Consider the following 12,875-nt stretch of genomic DNA (forward strand, 5'->3'; position numbering starts at 1 on the left):
TACAAGACTGCTCGCCCCGAAAGATTAAATATCATCAGTCGTTGCGAAACCAGGATACGGATTTTCTTTTTAATTAAAACGCTTAAACGTATTTACCTATAAAACAGTATTTATTTCATTATCATAAACTTAGCATTAAACACTACATTTGCTGTTTTTTTTTATCTGGCGAGTAGCTTAGCAATAAACATAATCAAAAAGGTGTCTTCAAATCTCGTTCAGTCAAATATGCGAGCAATTCAGTATTCGTTTTACAACCGAACAAAAGCTTGGTTGCATATGGTGTGTCTTTCGAATATGTTGTGTGTATATGTAATTTTTATCTACTAGTTGAAATCCAAAAATATGTACCAGGTGTCAGATTAGGAATGGTATATGGCAAACTGTCCGTTTTTGCATCTTAAGGATCTATTAACTATAACTTAGACTCTTAACATGAAAATAATTGTAATGAAATCAAACAGATTGCACAATTGTACAAAGATAAGATAGTTACAAACAAATTGCAGCAAACAGAATCGATTGGTATGAAGACGTTTGAAAAAATAACAATTTGTTGTAAATAAGTTTTAGTAAAGGTGCCAATAGAAATGCTTCTCCAGGAACAAACGTTAACAATTGTGATTATGTCAGTTCTACAAAATAACTTCCAGAAACATTGTAAATCATGTATTTGAGGGTGAGTTGGAACTCTTGTTTTATTTTGAAAACATTGTTAATTTTTAGAGGTTTATTTGAAAAGATCTTATAAACATAGGAATTCCCATATCTTATAGGACCTTTAATTGAACATAACAACGGCTCTAAAACTGCTCTCTCGCTGTCTAGTTCATGTAGCTATATCGCACCAGGAACTATCAAACCACTTAACATCCATCCGGGGTTTAAAAGTTTGGATTTGAAGACCATGTGGTTTAGGTCGTTAACTCGTTAACTGTCTCGATGGATTCGCTTGTAGGAAGTTGGAATAACAATCCAAAAGTCGTCTGTTCGAAACCCGGGTTGGATGGGGAAGCTTAGGTGTAAATAGAGGTTTGCAATTACCTCAACAATCAAGCCTTCGGACACATAGTTTCGAGTAGGAATCTCGCAATCGAGAACGCCAAAGCCAATTGCTGTAGAGAGAATAATTAGATTTTTTTGATTTTTTGTTCCCTGGATTGGACTTTTACAATTCTCGCTTACATTTTCAAAAGGTCCTATGTACATCTGCATAGGAAACCCATGGCGCTTGGGTTGTTTTGAAAAAGTAATCTAGAATGTATGGTTCAAATGTTTGTGAAGGATTGGATGAGAATTTGTATTATTGGATGTTTTGATAACATTAACAGTCTCACAAAATTGAGCTCGATTAGAAAATGCAATAACGAGTCAGTTTGGTATGGAATGACCCCTACAACTGATTGAATCAAATTAAAAAAAAACGAATAGGTAATATTTCGATGCCTCTGTGCTCTCTTGTACTATGCTTGTTGGGATTCCTATCTAGTTAGCGTAAGAGAGCACAGAGGCATCGATTTATTGAAATGAGGTTCTTTTTTTCTGAATTAATGCATGTTTGCAAAACTTTTGCATATTCAATACTAAAACTGGATTGTATTACGTAGACCATAAAAGTGTAATACAGTGAAACCTCTTTTTATGCGGTGCGTTACGTTTTTCTAATTTGTCGATTTCTCTGGAATGACGCAACAATTTGTAGGTTTTGTTCAGATCTACAAAACGCTTTTTGAAGCTTGCAAAAATATTGTATGGTTTAAGAGAAATCTACAAAACAAAAAGCGTAGCGCCACCGCGTAAAAAGAGGTTTCTCTGTATTTGTAAAGAAAGCGAAAAGCACTTGTTTGGTATTACGAAATGTTAAAGACTCATTTTAATATTTTGATTTTGTCGTAACAATTTTTCAAGAAAGCCGTTGAATAAAATGCACTTCTGGATTTGCACATAAAATAGCACCGCGCAACATGGTATTCTCAGTTGAAATCATCATTGATTATTTTTGCTCAAGATTCTTTTTTATTTTATTTCTCAAGCAATAGGACAAATTATACGCATCAAGAATAAATCTTGAAATGCGTTTGTTTAAATCATGATGTATTAATGGATTTTATATTAAAGATATTAAAAAAGAAATAATTCAATCAGTGTTAAATACTTTGTCTAAAAAATGACCTTTCCGAATTAAGTACAATTTTTATTTAAAATTTGAAGTTTTTACTTTTAAAGAGAAGCTTTATTGCTATTTATTGAAATACTTAAAGGGGATGTCATTTCAGCAGGCTCCACACAATAAAATTAATAATCAATGAATAATTTCATCTGAGCCATTTGATTTATCGTAACAGATTTGCGATTCATTCACTGCCATTTAACACGTAGCAATCCCGTAATACGGGAAGTTTCTTATCTACATGGGACAATCATGAGCAGAACGGCAGTTTCCCTGCTTAAAAATATTGATTCGAATTATATTCTAATCTATACGACAGTCTACTCGCATTTCAAGTGGGTTCTTAGTTTATTGTTTTAAGGAAGTTTTCCAACATTTATGCTAAGGCACTGAGGTTTTCAATCTTAATCAATGTTCAGTATGGAACTCAACAGTATTTTCCCATGCGTCTTGGGCTTGCATGTTCAGTAAGTACTTCGGACACTCATTGGTTGTTTTTTCGGTGTACAGACAACGCTCTACGCTGGGACGACTTTTTTATTCGTGGCACGTTTCTTTTCCCACTTGTTGACCATGTTCAACGGGTAGCACAAGACCGCTGAAATGGTGATGAGTGCTCCGCTGATGTAAAACGACACGTCGTAGCTTCCCGTGAGGTCGGTGAAAAATCCTGGAGAAAAGAGGGATGGGATATAGTTGATGCTTGGGGTATCGAATGTATGGTTTAACACATTACCTGCAATTGGCGCGCCAATAGCTGCCGCCAGTCCTTGAAACAGGCACAGAATACCGAATGCATTTGTTAGTTTCTCCAGACCCATCAAGTCAACAACAAGAATTGAACGCAGTGCCGAGAAGCATGCTGAAAAATAAAAGTGGGGTTGTAATTTTTGAAACTTTACAAATTTACAACAATTATTATACTTACCAATGGCAAGTCCAAATATGGCCGCATACGTGAATTGGTATGCTTCGGTGATGTAAAGACCACTCGCCATCGTGGCAAGTCCACCCATGGTGATGGCCACGTTGTTGAGATGAAGCGCGTTAACACTTTTGAATGAACTCAGAAAGCCACAAACGATCCTAGCAATTGTGTTGGAAATACCTGGAATCGTGAAAAAAATATTACGATATTTGTTCCTTGAATAATTGCAACATTTAAAAATAGGCTTACCAATAGCAGAGACAATATAAAGAGCTACGTTTGAGTCCATTCCTCCGGAGGTGGCCCGCTGGGAGATGTACATAAACGGAACGAAAAAGCCCATCATCGTGAAGAAACCACTCACTGCCAGCAGCATAAACGAGGGTGACTTTAACAGGGTCATGTCCAACATGGTGGCCAGCGTGCGTCGCACGGCTTCCGGGCAGATTTTGCATGACTGATCTTCGGCTTCCTCGACATCGGTGTGAGTTGGTAGTCGGGTAACCGACATGTGATAGCCCAGGGACGTAGTCGACTGGTACTGTGGAATACGAACGAGGGATCCGGTGAAGAAGATGTCATCTCGATACATTGGCCGTGTGCCGTCTGTCAGAGTACCACGTCGGCTACCTTGCCGCGATCCAGCTTCATTTGGCCTTCGGCCAGATACTGTGTGACTTCGCTGTCTTGCCCCTGGAGCAGAAGTTGGAACCACTAGAGTCGTTTTCTGTTCTCCGGTGAGCAGAGTTCCATTTTCGGTTTCTTCTTCTTCTGCCTCTCCGACAGTGTTGAGCTCGTGGTGAGGAATTGGGAACCGAGGAGCGTGGATGGTGTCTTCCGGTGTCATCTGGCCAGCCAGACGCTTCTGAATTTTGGACAGTTGTTCCAATTTTTTGGTAGTGGTTTGAATATTTTCGTGAGTAAGTAACCCTGATTGGTTCGATGGTCTACGCTCGAGATTGTGACCACTGCCTCGGAATACTTCAGCAGCTGTTGGATATTGCGTGTTAGGACTCGCACCCATCCACGTGTTGTGAGAGCTGTTTGGCACTGAGTAAGCAAAACGACCTTCTGGCAACGGTCTTGTGTAGACGACAGGAAGTCCATCTCCCAAAAGAGATCCCTTTTCAGCCGGAGTATCTTCATCCTTAGTCAACGTAACGGTGATTGGCTGAATAGGTCTGAATATGCATCCAAATAGAGCACACAGCAAAATAATGGCTGCTTGCACCAGAAGAGCTCCTCTCCAGCCGAATTGAGCGATCAACATCGAACTCAACGGAGCAAACACAAAGGTACCAACACCCGATCCACAGAGAGCAATTCCGGTTGCCAATGCGCGCCACTTCTCAAAGTAATATCCCACAGTGATTACGGACGGAACATAGATAAAGCAGAATCCTATTCCACCGATAACTCCATAGGTAACATACAGGAAACCCAGACTTTGTGCATAATACGACAGAACAAATCCAATGGATGCAATAACGGCACCGATAATGGTTACCGGACGAAATCCCCAACGATTCGCCAATGCGCTAACGAAGGGACCAGTCAGCAAATAAAAACCACTTAGAAGAGAACTAACCAATGCAACCTGGAAAATAAAATAATTGTATTAAACTTAAACTCACATCCCTCCTTATCTATAACCTACCTCTGCTTTACCAACGCCAAAATCTAACCGGATGGGATCCTGAAACATTCCGGCGCTGAACACGATACCATCAACCACGGTATTGCACAGAAAAGATGCTATCATCACTAGCCATCCCCAGCCTCCGTCCGGAGGAACGACAACAGAGGTCGTCGGTGGTTCCGCATTCTTGGCCTGTTTGTTATCGCCATTCTGTACCTTTTTGGTGCCATTCTCCCCTTCCGGCTGCTTCGTGGACATCTCTATCGCGTTTTGTGGAGCCATCTGCAAGGTGAAGAAATGGGTGTGTGTGTGTTCAGAATAGCGTCACCGACAATGCCACCTGAATTTGGAGATAAAAGAAGCGTGTCAACCCAACACATTTGCGCCTTTGGCGGCGTGTTTAACTATTTCATCATTACATTCTTGCTAATTTCGTTTCCAAAATGCGGTACATGGTTGGAAAAATTTTAAATGTTACACGATAATGGTCTTTCTATGCAAAAGCAATTTTAAAGCCTTTACGGGGAATACAGTTAGTCTGTTGATACTAATCTATGAAATAATTCGTAGAACTTGTAAATGTTTGGCCTTTCAAAGCAAATATATAATAAAATAGATATTAAGACAAAATGACAATAATTCTGTTTTTAATGCATTTTATCATCTTTACTGAAGAAAGACAAAAAAAAATTGGTACCGAGCTGACAATTCCAGCAATTTGATCGATACTGAGCGAATGATTTTTGATTTTTGATCTATTCGAAAAACAGTCTGGTTCTAACTCAGGTTTAGGTTATAATTTGGACCTGATCAGAAAACATTAAACTTATATTTTATAAAGAAATCCTTTTATAATTTTAATTGAAAATTTTGTTTATGGATTTCACCCAAAAAATGCACTCCTGGAACTCTTTCTCTTATTTTGGCTTTCATTGTTTTCAATAGCCGATAATCACCTGTGTAGTCTTATGTAATTTATTAAGCCAACGTCTGCATTGAATTACAAGAGGCTGATGTAGAAAACAAAAAAAAAACTGCCGGTAAAGCCGGCCACGTCTGAAAGTCAAGGCCAAACGATTGGGTTTAATGTACGAGCTCGTTACCGTAATGGGGGAGTTTGCACTAGACAAACATGATTTGAATTTAGCGTGTTTTGGCAACAGCATGCGATTCAACGTTTCTTTCAATACTTACATTGTATTTCATTTCTTAGGTTTATATTCTGTAGGAATTCAAAATGCATCATATCAATCGAGGCTTAACGTTATTGTATTCTGTTTCGTTAGCACACGCATGAAACTTTTCAGACTTAATCTTGGTTGGTTGATTTTGTAAATCCAGTGTATACAGCTTATTGCTGTATCATCAGATTGTGTGGCTGTTCTTCTCGGGTCATGACGTCAAATGAGTTTTTCAGTTTTGACGAGCAATAATAACGCTTGTTATTGAAGAAAGGTTCGATACTCTTGGAACTTCGATCGTCATAATGTTATTGGTCGAACTGAAACAATGTTCCGCTTTGAGCATCAAGTGTAGATATTTAAAGGGTTGTAGGAGCCAGCGATGACGGAATTTGAAAACCTTTAACGATCCATATAAAAATCAAGTTGTTAGTTTTTAAATTATTTGAAAATATTGATATTTTCAAATATTTTATGTAAAACCTAGTTATTGTTGTATTAAAATTTATACTGCAACAACTCAGTTAAATTTATTTAGATTCGCCAAATCTACAAAGGCCGGAGTCCGCTAATTTTCGACAACTTTGTATGAGAGTTGTTTTCGGAATCGCTGCACCTGTGAAGCCGGATTCGGAGTCGATTCAAAAAGAACCCGACTCCATAGCTCTGTTTTATTCATACTCATCAATTGAACTTATACTTTCTTAGGATTCAAATGAAATTGGGAAGCAAGAACCATTTTTGTTGAGAAAAAAACAAATTTAAATCCCATTTTAGATTTTGCAGTTTCGAAACTCGCAAAAAAACATTGTATGCGCCCATCCATGCGTTAAATTAGCTGTTTATTGCGTTTTAATTGTATTCCTTATAAATCAGCTATCAAATGCAGTATAAAGGACACTTTCAAATGTAAGAAATTGTCGTCTGCAAACGATGTCGACCGGATTTATTTCTTTTTAGCACAGCAAAAAAGGCAACTTGTTCTCAAGGCAATCGAAATTTTTTAACAAGCCGCTTCTTAATATAACCAATCAAGGATGAAGGATGTGGGAAGTGAAACGAACGTCGTTCATTGCGTTGTGTTGTGTTGCATTCGAGTAGTGGCCGGAAAAGTGACCAACTTGCCGCCAAAATGAACGACTCACGTCGGCTCGCCGTTTCGGTAGAATTGAAACCACCTCCGTTTTTTTTGTTGACCGCTGATGTTGTTTGTGCGCTGCTGAAGCGACGAAACAACTCTCACGTGCCCGAGATTTTTTCGGTCATGCCTGTCTGTTGATTTGATGGGCGCCGGCGTGGTCAGCCGCTGCGTCACATATCCGACTTTTTGACGGGTTTACCGTACCCCCAGAACAAGTTTGGGCCAACCCAATCTTATCGCACTTGCCTCTGATAGGATTGCAGTGCTGCTGATAAACGGAAAGATAAACAAATACACGCTCCCAAAATTGTATCTTTCAATTATACACCCGTTTTAAGGCCCCAACTCTGTGCACAAATTATTAAACAAACAGGAGGCACACGTGCGAGCGAAGAAGAGATGTTTAAATGTTCACTTATCAAGACAACATTAGATTTATGTATTCAAATTGTTCTGATGCAGATTTGTAAAAACATTGACAACTTTTGCACAACTAAAAATCTTCACACTGCAAATCGCTTAAAAGCCTTGAAACATAATGGAATGCAAAATAAAAGCTCGAAACGACAATTCAAAGTGATTTCTAATGACGGAAGCATAACTTTAATGGACCGACCGCAGGGGGGTCACGACGGTGCGTCACCCTTGGAAATCCTTCCGGATTTGCTTCGAGTATTTTTAAGCTTGCATGTTGATCAGCGTATATCACTGAACCAAACAGCAACACAAAAAAATATGGTAAAGCAGTTGAACCAAACTGCGCTGACCCTAGATTTGATCGACTGCATGGCCAATCTAACGTCAGTGGGCGTGATAATGTGCCAAATCGCGTGAATTAATTAACCTTTGAGTCCGTGATTCTCTCTAATAAAATAAAAAAAGACAAAAAACTAAACAATGATATGTATTTTTTGTATACTTGTTGGGATATCGTTAGAAAGACGAAACACAGCTGTGCAATTCTCTGAGATTTCGGTCATTCGAATTTTTTGATCGATTTGGTGTCTTCGGCAAAGTTGTAGGTATGGATATGGACTAGTAGTACCTCGCTCAGAATTTTATTTGGTTCAAATTTGGATTTTTAGGGGAATAAAATGTAAAAAGTACCGTTTCCCCATACTAACGGGTCCAAAATCCAATACAAGTTTGAAATCGAATGGGCACCTCGAATTCTCGACCAAATTGGCTGAAATTTTCAGGAGAGTTTCTAGGGATATGCAACTGTGATATTCTGCCCGCCTATCCGATCTAACTCAACTTTTTGCATTTGTGACCCACCCTAATGGACTACACTGAAAAAAAAATGAAACACGGTAAAAATTTTTTTTGGTGATTTTTAATTTCACTTTTTGTCACTAAAACTTGATTTGCAAAAAAAAACTATTTTTTGATGTGTTTTAGAGGACATCAAATGCCAACTTTTCAGAAATTTCTAGAATGGGCAAAAAATCTTTGACCGAGTTATGATTTTTTTTAAACAATACTGGTTTTTCATAAAATCGAAATATTGGTCGCAATTTTTTTTCAATTTCATTTTTCGATGTAAAATTGAATTTGCAATCAAAAAGTACTTTTGTGAAATTTTGGTTTTCAAGTTTAATCTTTTTTTAGGTAACTTTTTTCAAAATAGTCGCAGTTATTGATTTTTAAAAAAATATTGCCCATGTTTGCCCACTTTAAAAAAAAATTTTTTTTGAAAAAGCTGAGAAAGTTCTCTATATTTTGCTTTTTCGGACTTTGTTGATACTACAGATTGTCTAGGGAACAGATTGGCCAATGTTTCTGGACACCAAACGCGCTGGACACCAACCGCCCTTTACGCCCAGCAAAACTGGCAGTGTTGCAAGCGCAAAACATACGTTGCCAGTGCCTGTTTATTTTGCATTGGCCAGTCTGTTTCCCTAGACAGTCTGTAGTTGATACGACCCTTAGTTGCTGAGATATGCATGCAAAGGTTTAAAAACAAGAAAATTGATGTTTTCTATGTCTCACCCAAACAACCCACCATTTTCTAATGTCGATATCTAAGCAACTAATGGCCCGATTTACAATGTTAAATTATGAAACATTCGTATAATTTTCCGATCTTTTTGAAATTTTTTTTTTCAAAAGTTTTAAATCGAGATCAAAAGATCAAACAAAAACAAGGATTTGATGTTTTGAAGAGTTAAAAACTCTCTCTACATTAAACTTAAAAAATAAAAAAGTTTAAAAATTTAAATAACGAGTCAATGTTTTAACATTTGAATGATTTTTTTTAATGCATAAGACACCTGTCGAGTTGTTTTCACATTTTTTTCAAAATATCTTAAAACCGACGAAAAAAATATTTCGGCGAGATACATTTTTTTCCGATGCTGTGCTAAATAACTAAATATGATTATTAATGCAGAAAAATAAAGTTTTGATTGTTTCCAACTGATTGGAATAGAAGTTTCCATTAAATTCTTAAGTTTAAAAACATATTTTGTTTAACCACTGATTTTTGAAACTTTAAAAAATATTTGCAACGGCCTTATTTGAAATTGAACTAATTAATAAAACAAATATAAGAAAATCAAACAAATTCTGACGAATTTACAAAGCTTTTTTTAAACGATGATGTTTAATAAAATGCTAAAATTCAAGAATTTATTTATTCAAACCCTTAACAATTTTGAAAGTGGCTTATGTTTGAAAGAATGTAAAATATAAAAAAAAACTACTTTTTTTCAAAGATCTGTTCAGTTATGAAAAAATGCAATGTAATTATAAATGTTTTGCTGGATGCTAATTGAACAATCCGGATTTTTTATTTCAAGCAACACAAAAAAATTGCCTTTCTACTCCTTCTTATCTTTTTTTAACGTCAAAATCAGAATAACATATTTCCAAGGGATTACACAACACAAATAAGCTTCAAATTTCATTTAGATCCCAATTTAACTAACACTTCTGTTTAAAATCGATTGGATGTTTTGAAGAGTTAAAAACTCTCTCTACATTAAACTTAAAAAATAAAAAAGTTTAAAAATTTAAATAACGAGTCAATGTTTTAACATTTGAATGATTTTTTTAATGCATAAGACACCTGTCGAGTTGTTTTCACATTTTTTTCAAAATATCTTAAAACCAACGAAAAAAATATTTCGGCGAGATACATTTTTTTCCGATGCTGTGCTAAATAACTAAATATGATTATTAATGCAGAAAAATAAAGTTTTGATTGTTTCCAACTGATTGGAATAGAAGTTTCCATTAAATTCTTAAGTTTAAAAACATATTTTGTTTAACCACTGATTTTTGAAACTTTAAAAAATATTTGCAACGGCCTTATTTGAAATTGAACTAATTAATAAAACAAATTTTAAGAAAATCAAACAAATTCTGACGAATTTACAAAGCTTTTTTTATACGATGATGTTTAATAAAATGCTAAAATTCAAGAATTTATTTATTCAAACCCTTAACAATTTTGAAAGTGGCTTATGTTTGAAAGAATGTAAAATATAAAAAAACTACTTTTTTTTAAAGATCTGCTCAGTTATGAAAAAATGCAATGTAATTATAAATGTTTTGCTGGATGCTAATTGAACAATCCGGATTTTTTATTTCAAGCAACACAAAAAAATTGCCTTTCTGCTCCTTCTTATCTTTTTTTAACGTCAAAATCAGAATAACATATTTCCAAGGGATTACACAACACAAATAAGCTTCAAATTTCATTTAGATCCCTCTGTTTAACCAATCACTTGCCCTGTTAGCAGGCTCTCACTGCTGCTCACAAATGAAACGATTAATTGATCCCCTCTGATCTTCAATTGCCCTATAATACACACTGGCCAAAGAGCGTGCGAGGGTTTAATTCGATTACTACCGGAACGAGCGCCACATCACGAAAATGATAGAGCCAACTAAACTTAACCAAATTGAGAAAGGTTCAAATTTTCTGATTTATCGCTTTATTGCCTTCCCAAAAGAGGCCATTATTGCCGAATTAGTGCCAAGTCTAACCTCGGAACTGGTGTTGGGTTGAGTCTCGTGTCCGAAGTCAAGTGCGTGGGCAAAAGATGAGTGAAAGAAATCCATCCAACGAAGGAGTGAACAGAGAAAATGTGTGTTGGCAAACAAGCGTTAGTATAATTCCATGCATAAATTACCTTTCAGTCTCTTTACGCTTCCACCGAAACTCGGTGTCAACCAGTGTGTGGTCGAGCTGTGCTCTCTGAATCGGATTATCCAATTGATGGTTTTGAAGGGTGTATTTTTTGTGAATGGAGCTTTTGAGTTGTGCGTATTAGGCGCACATGTGGCTGAGCCGGCGCCTTTGATGACGATGACGATTTTGATCTGGCGCGTATTTTTTTTTCGCTGGAACTTTCACACGTCACTTAGTTCCGACACGCTTTTTTAATACTGCGCCCGTCGTTTCGAAGGTTGTTCGCACTGAGGCAAAAAATATGCTAATTTACAAGCTCCAAAACGTGTTGCGCAAAGCACTCCGCAAAAGCCACCTAATCCATTCACTTAATTTCCGATTCTTTTTTGGCGCACAGCACAGAACGATCATGAGTGCACGCTAAAACGAAACACCCCCGGTTGCAATTGGCAAGCTTTTTTCGGGAATCTCATTAACTCGAAGCAACTTTTAATGTTCTCTTCCATTCACTATAACGAGGAAAAGCAACTCGCACAACGTGTAGATAAAATAAACGCACACTTAAAAAACAACGAAAAAAAAAACACTACAAGATAGCACACACCTCTAACCCGAAATTTCACAACAGCCAAAATTCGTAAAAGCTGTTCCAATAGGAACCGGCGTCCTCGTCGTCGTTTTCGGTCTCCTTCGCCGAAAGAAGTAGTAAAGTCAATAAAAGGCAAAAAAAGTCAAACTGACTAAGAAATGCGCGCGCGAGGTCCAAAACTAAAAACGAGCCCACAACACCACCGAACGAACGACGTTCCTGGGCGACTATCAAAGCATAACTGAACTCCGACGGGTTCGTACGGACGAATATTCTAAAAATAAGTTTCGAAAAATATGTTCAACATCGCGCAACAACACATTCACAGTGCCACGAAGAAACCACGATCGGAAACCCGAAGGCACAGTGAAAAATACACGCGTCCAAGACCGGAGTTGGAAGGTTGATAAGATTTTTGTTACTGCTGATAACGGACGTGGACGGTTCAGCTGGCGGGAATATTTCATTGAATTTCTTGAAAGTAAGTAAAATTCGGTTTGCGCTACAGTTTTTGTTGTAAACTTGTAATTAATTTTCTGTCTGTGTATAGCGCATCGAGAAGTAAATTAATAATGGGGTTCTTAAAGCCATTTTTCTTATAGATATTTAAATTGTTTTTTTTTTGGCATCTTATAAATTTAAACTAATGTCTTTTAAAAAAATGCTGATACATTTTAGACGATAGCTGAGAATTAATAACATTTATTTAATATCACATTATTACGCTTATTTGCACAGAAATATAAACTGGTATGTTAACCAAAATTTCATGATTTAAGTTGTAGTGAATGCATGAAACAGCAATACATTTTCTCAATAAGGCTTTCTAGTTGAACATTTACTAACACATTCACACCTCTCAGTGGTTTGTTTGCATCAGATCTGCTTTCTCTTTCTAACAAGGTAACTTATAGCTGGTTTTTAAAAATCTACCGCTCGATGAAAGCTAACATATTTCGCAGGGACAGCGACATCTTGAACTCGATCTCTGTTTGCATCAGGACACTGTTTCGAGGAGTTCGTCATTTTTGAAACATTTTTTTTTCACTATTCAATAGATTTTCGGGATTAAACTATCTTGAAACAAGT

At 36.7% G+C, this 12,875-nt stretch overlaps 1 protein-coding gene across 3 annotated transcripts; it reads right to left on the reverse strand.

The window, feature by feature from the left end:
• Positions 1 to 91: 91 nt before the first annotated feature.
• Positions 92 to 12,065, reverse strand: LOC120418255 (monocarboxylate transporter 3-like). Of its 3 annotated transcripts, none has more exons than XM_052710357.1 (6): positions 11,199 to 12,065; positions 4,756 to 5,077; positions 3,348 to 4,695; positions 3,099 to 3,278; positions 2,907 to 3,032; positions 92 to 2,840 (listed from the first exon to the last, which is right to left on the reverse strand). In XM_052710357.1, exons 2-6 carry the CDS (start codon positions 5,017 to 5,019, stop codon positions 2,689 to 2,691), a joined length of 2,070 nt encoding a protein of 689 aa, XP_052566317.1. In that variant the 5' UTR covers positions 5,020 to 5,077; positions 11,199 to 12,065; the 3' UTR covers positions 92 to 2,688. The 3 variants fall into 3 exon arrangements, with proteins under 3 accessions (XP_052566317.1, XP_039436505.1, XP_039436504.1); XM_039580571.2 differs by having other exon boundaries at positions 4,756 to 5,019; positions 11,802 to 12,064; XM_039580570.2 differs by having other exon boundaries at positions 4,756 to 5,019; positions 11,199 to 12,063.
• Between the last annotated feature and the right edge of the window lie 810 nt (positions 12,066 to 12,875).

Source organism: Culex pipiens, chromosome 3, assembly GCF_016801865.2.
Source record: "Culex pipiens pallens isolate TS chromosome 3, TS_CPP_V2, whole genome shotgun sequence".
NCBI classification, from domain to species: Eukaryota; Metazoa; Arthropoda; class Insecta; order Diptera; family Culicidae; genus Culex; species Culex pipiens.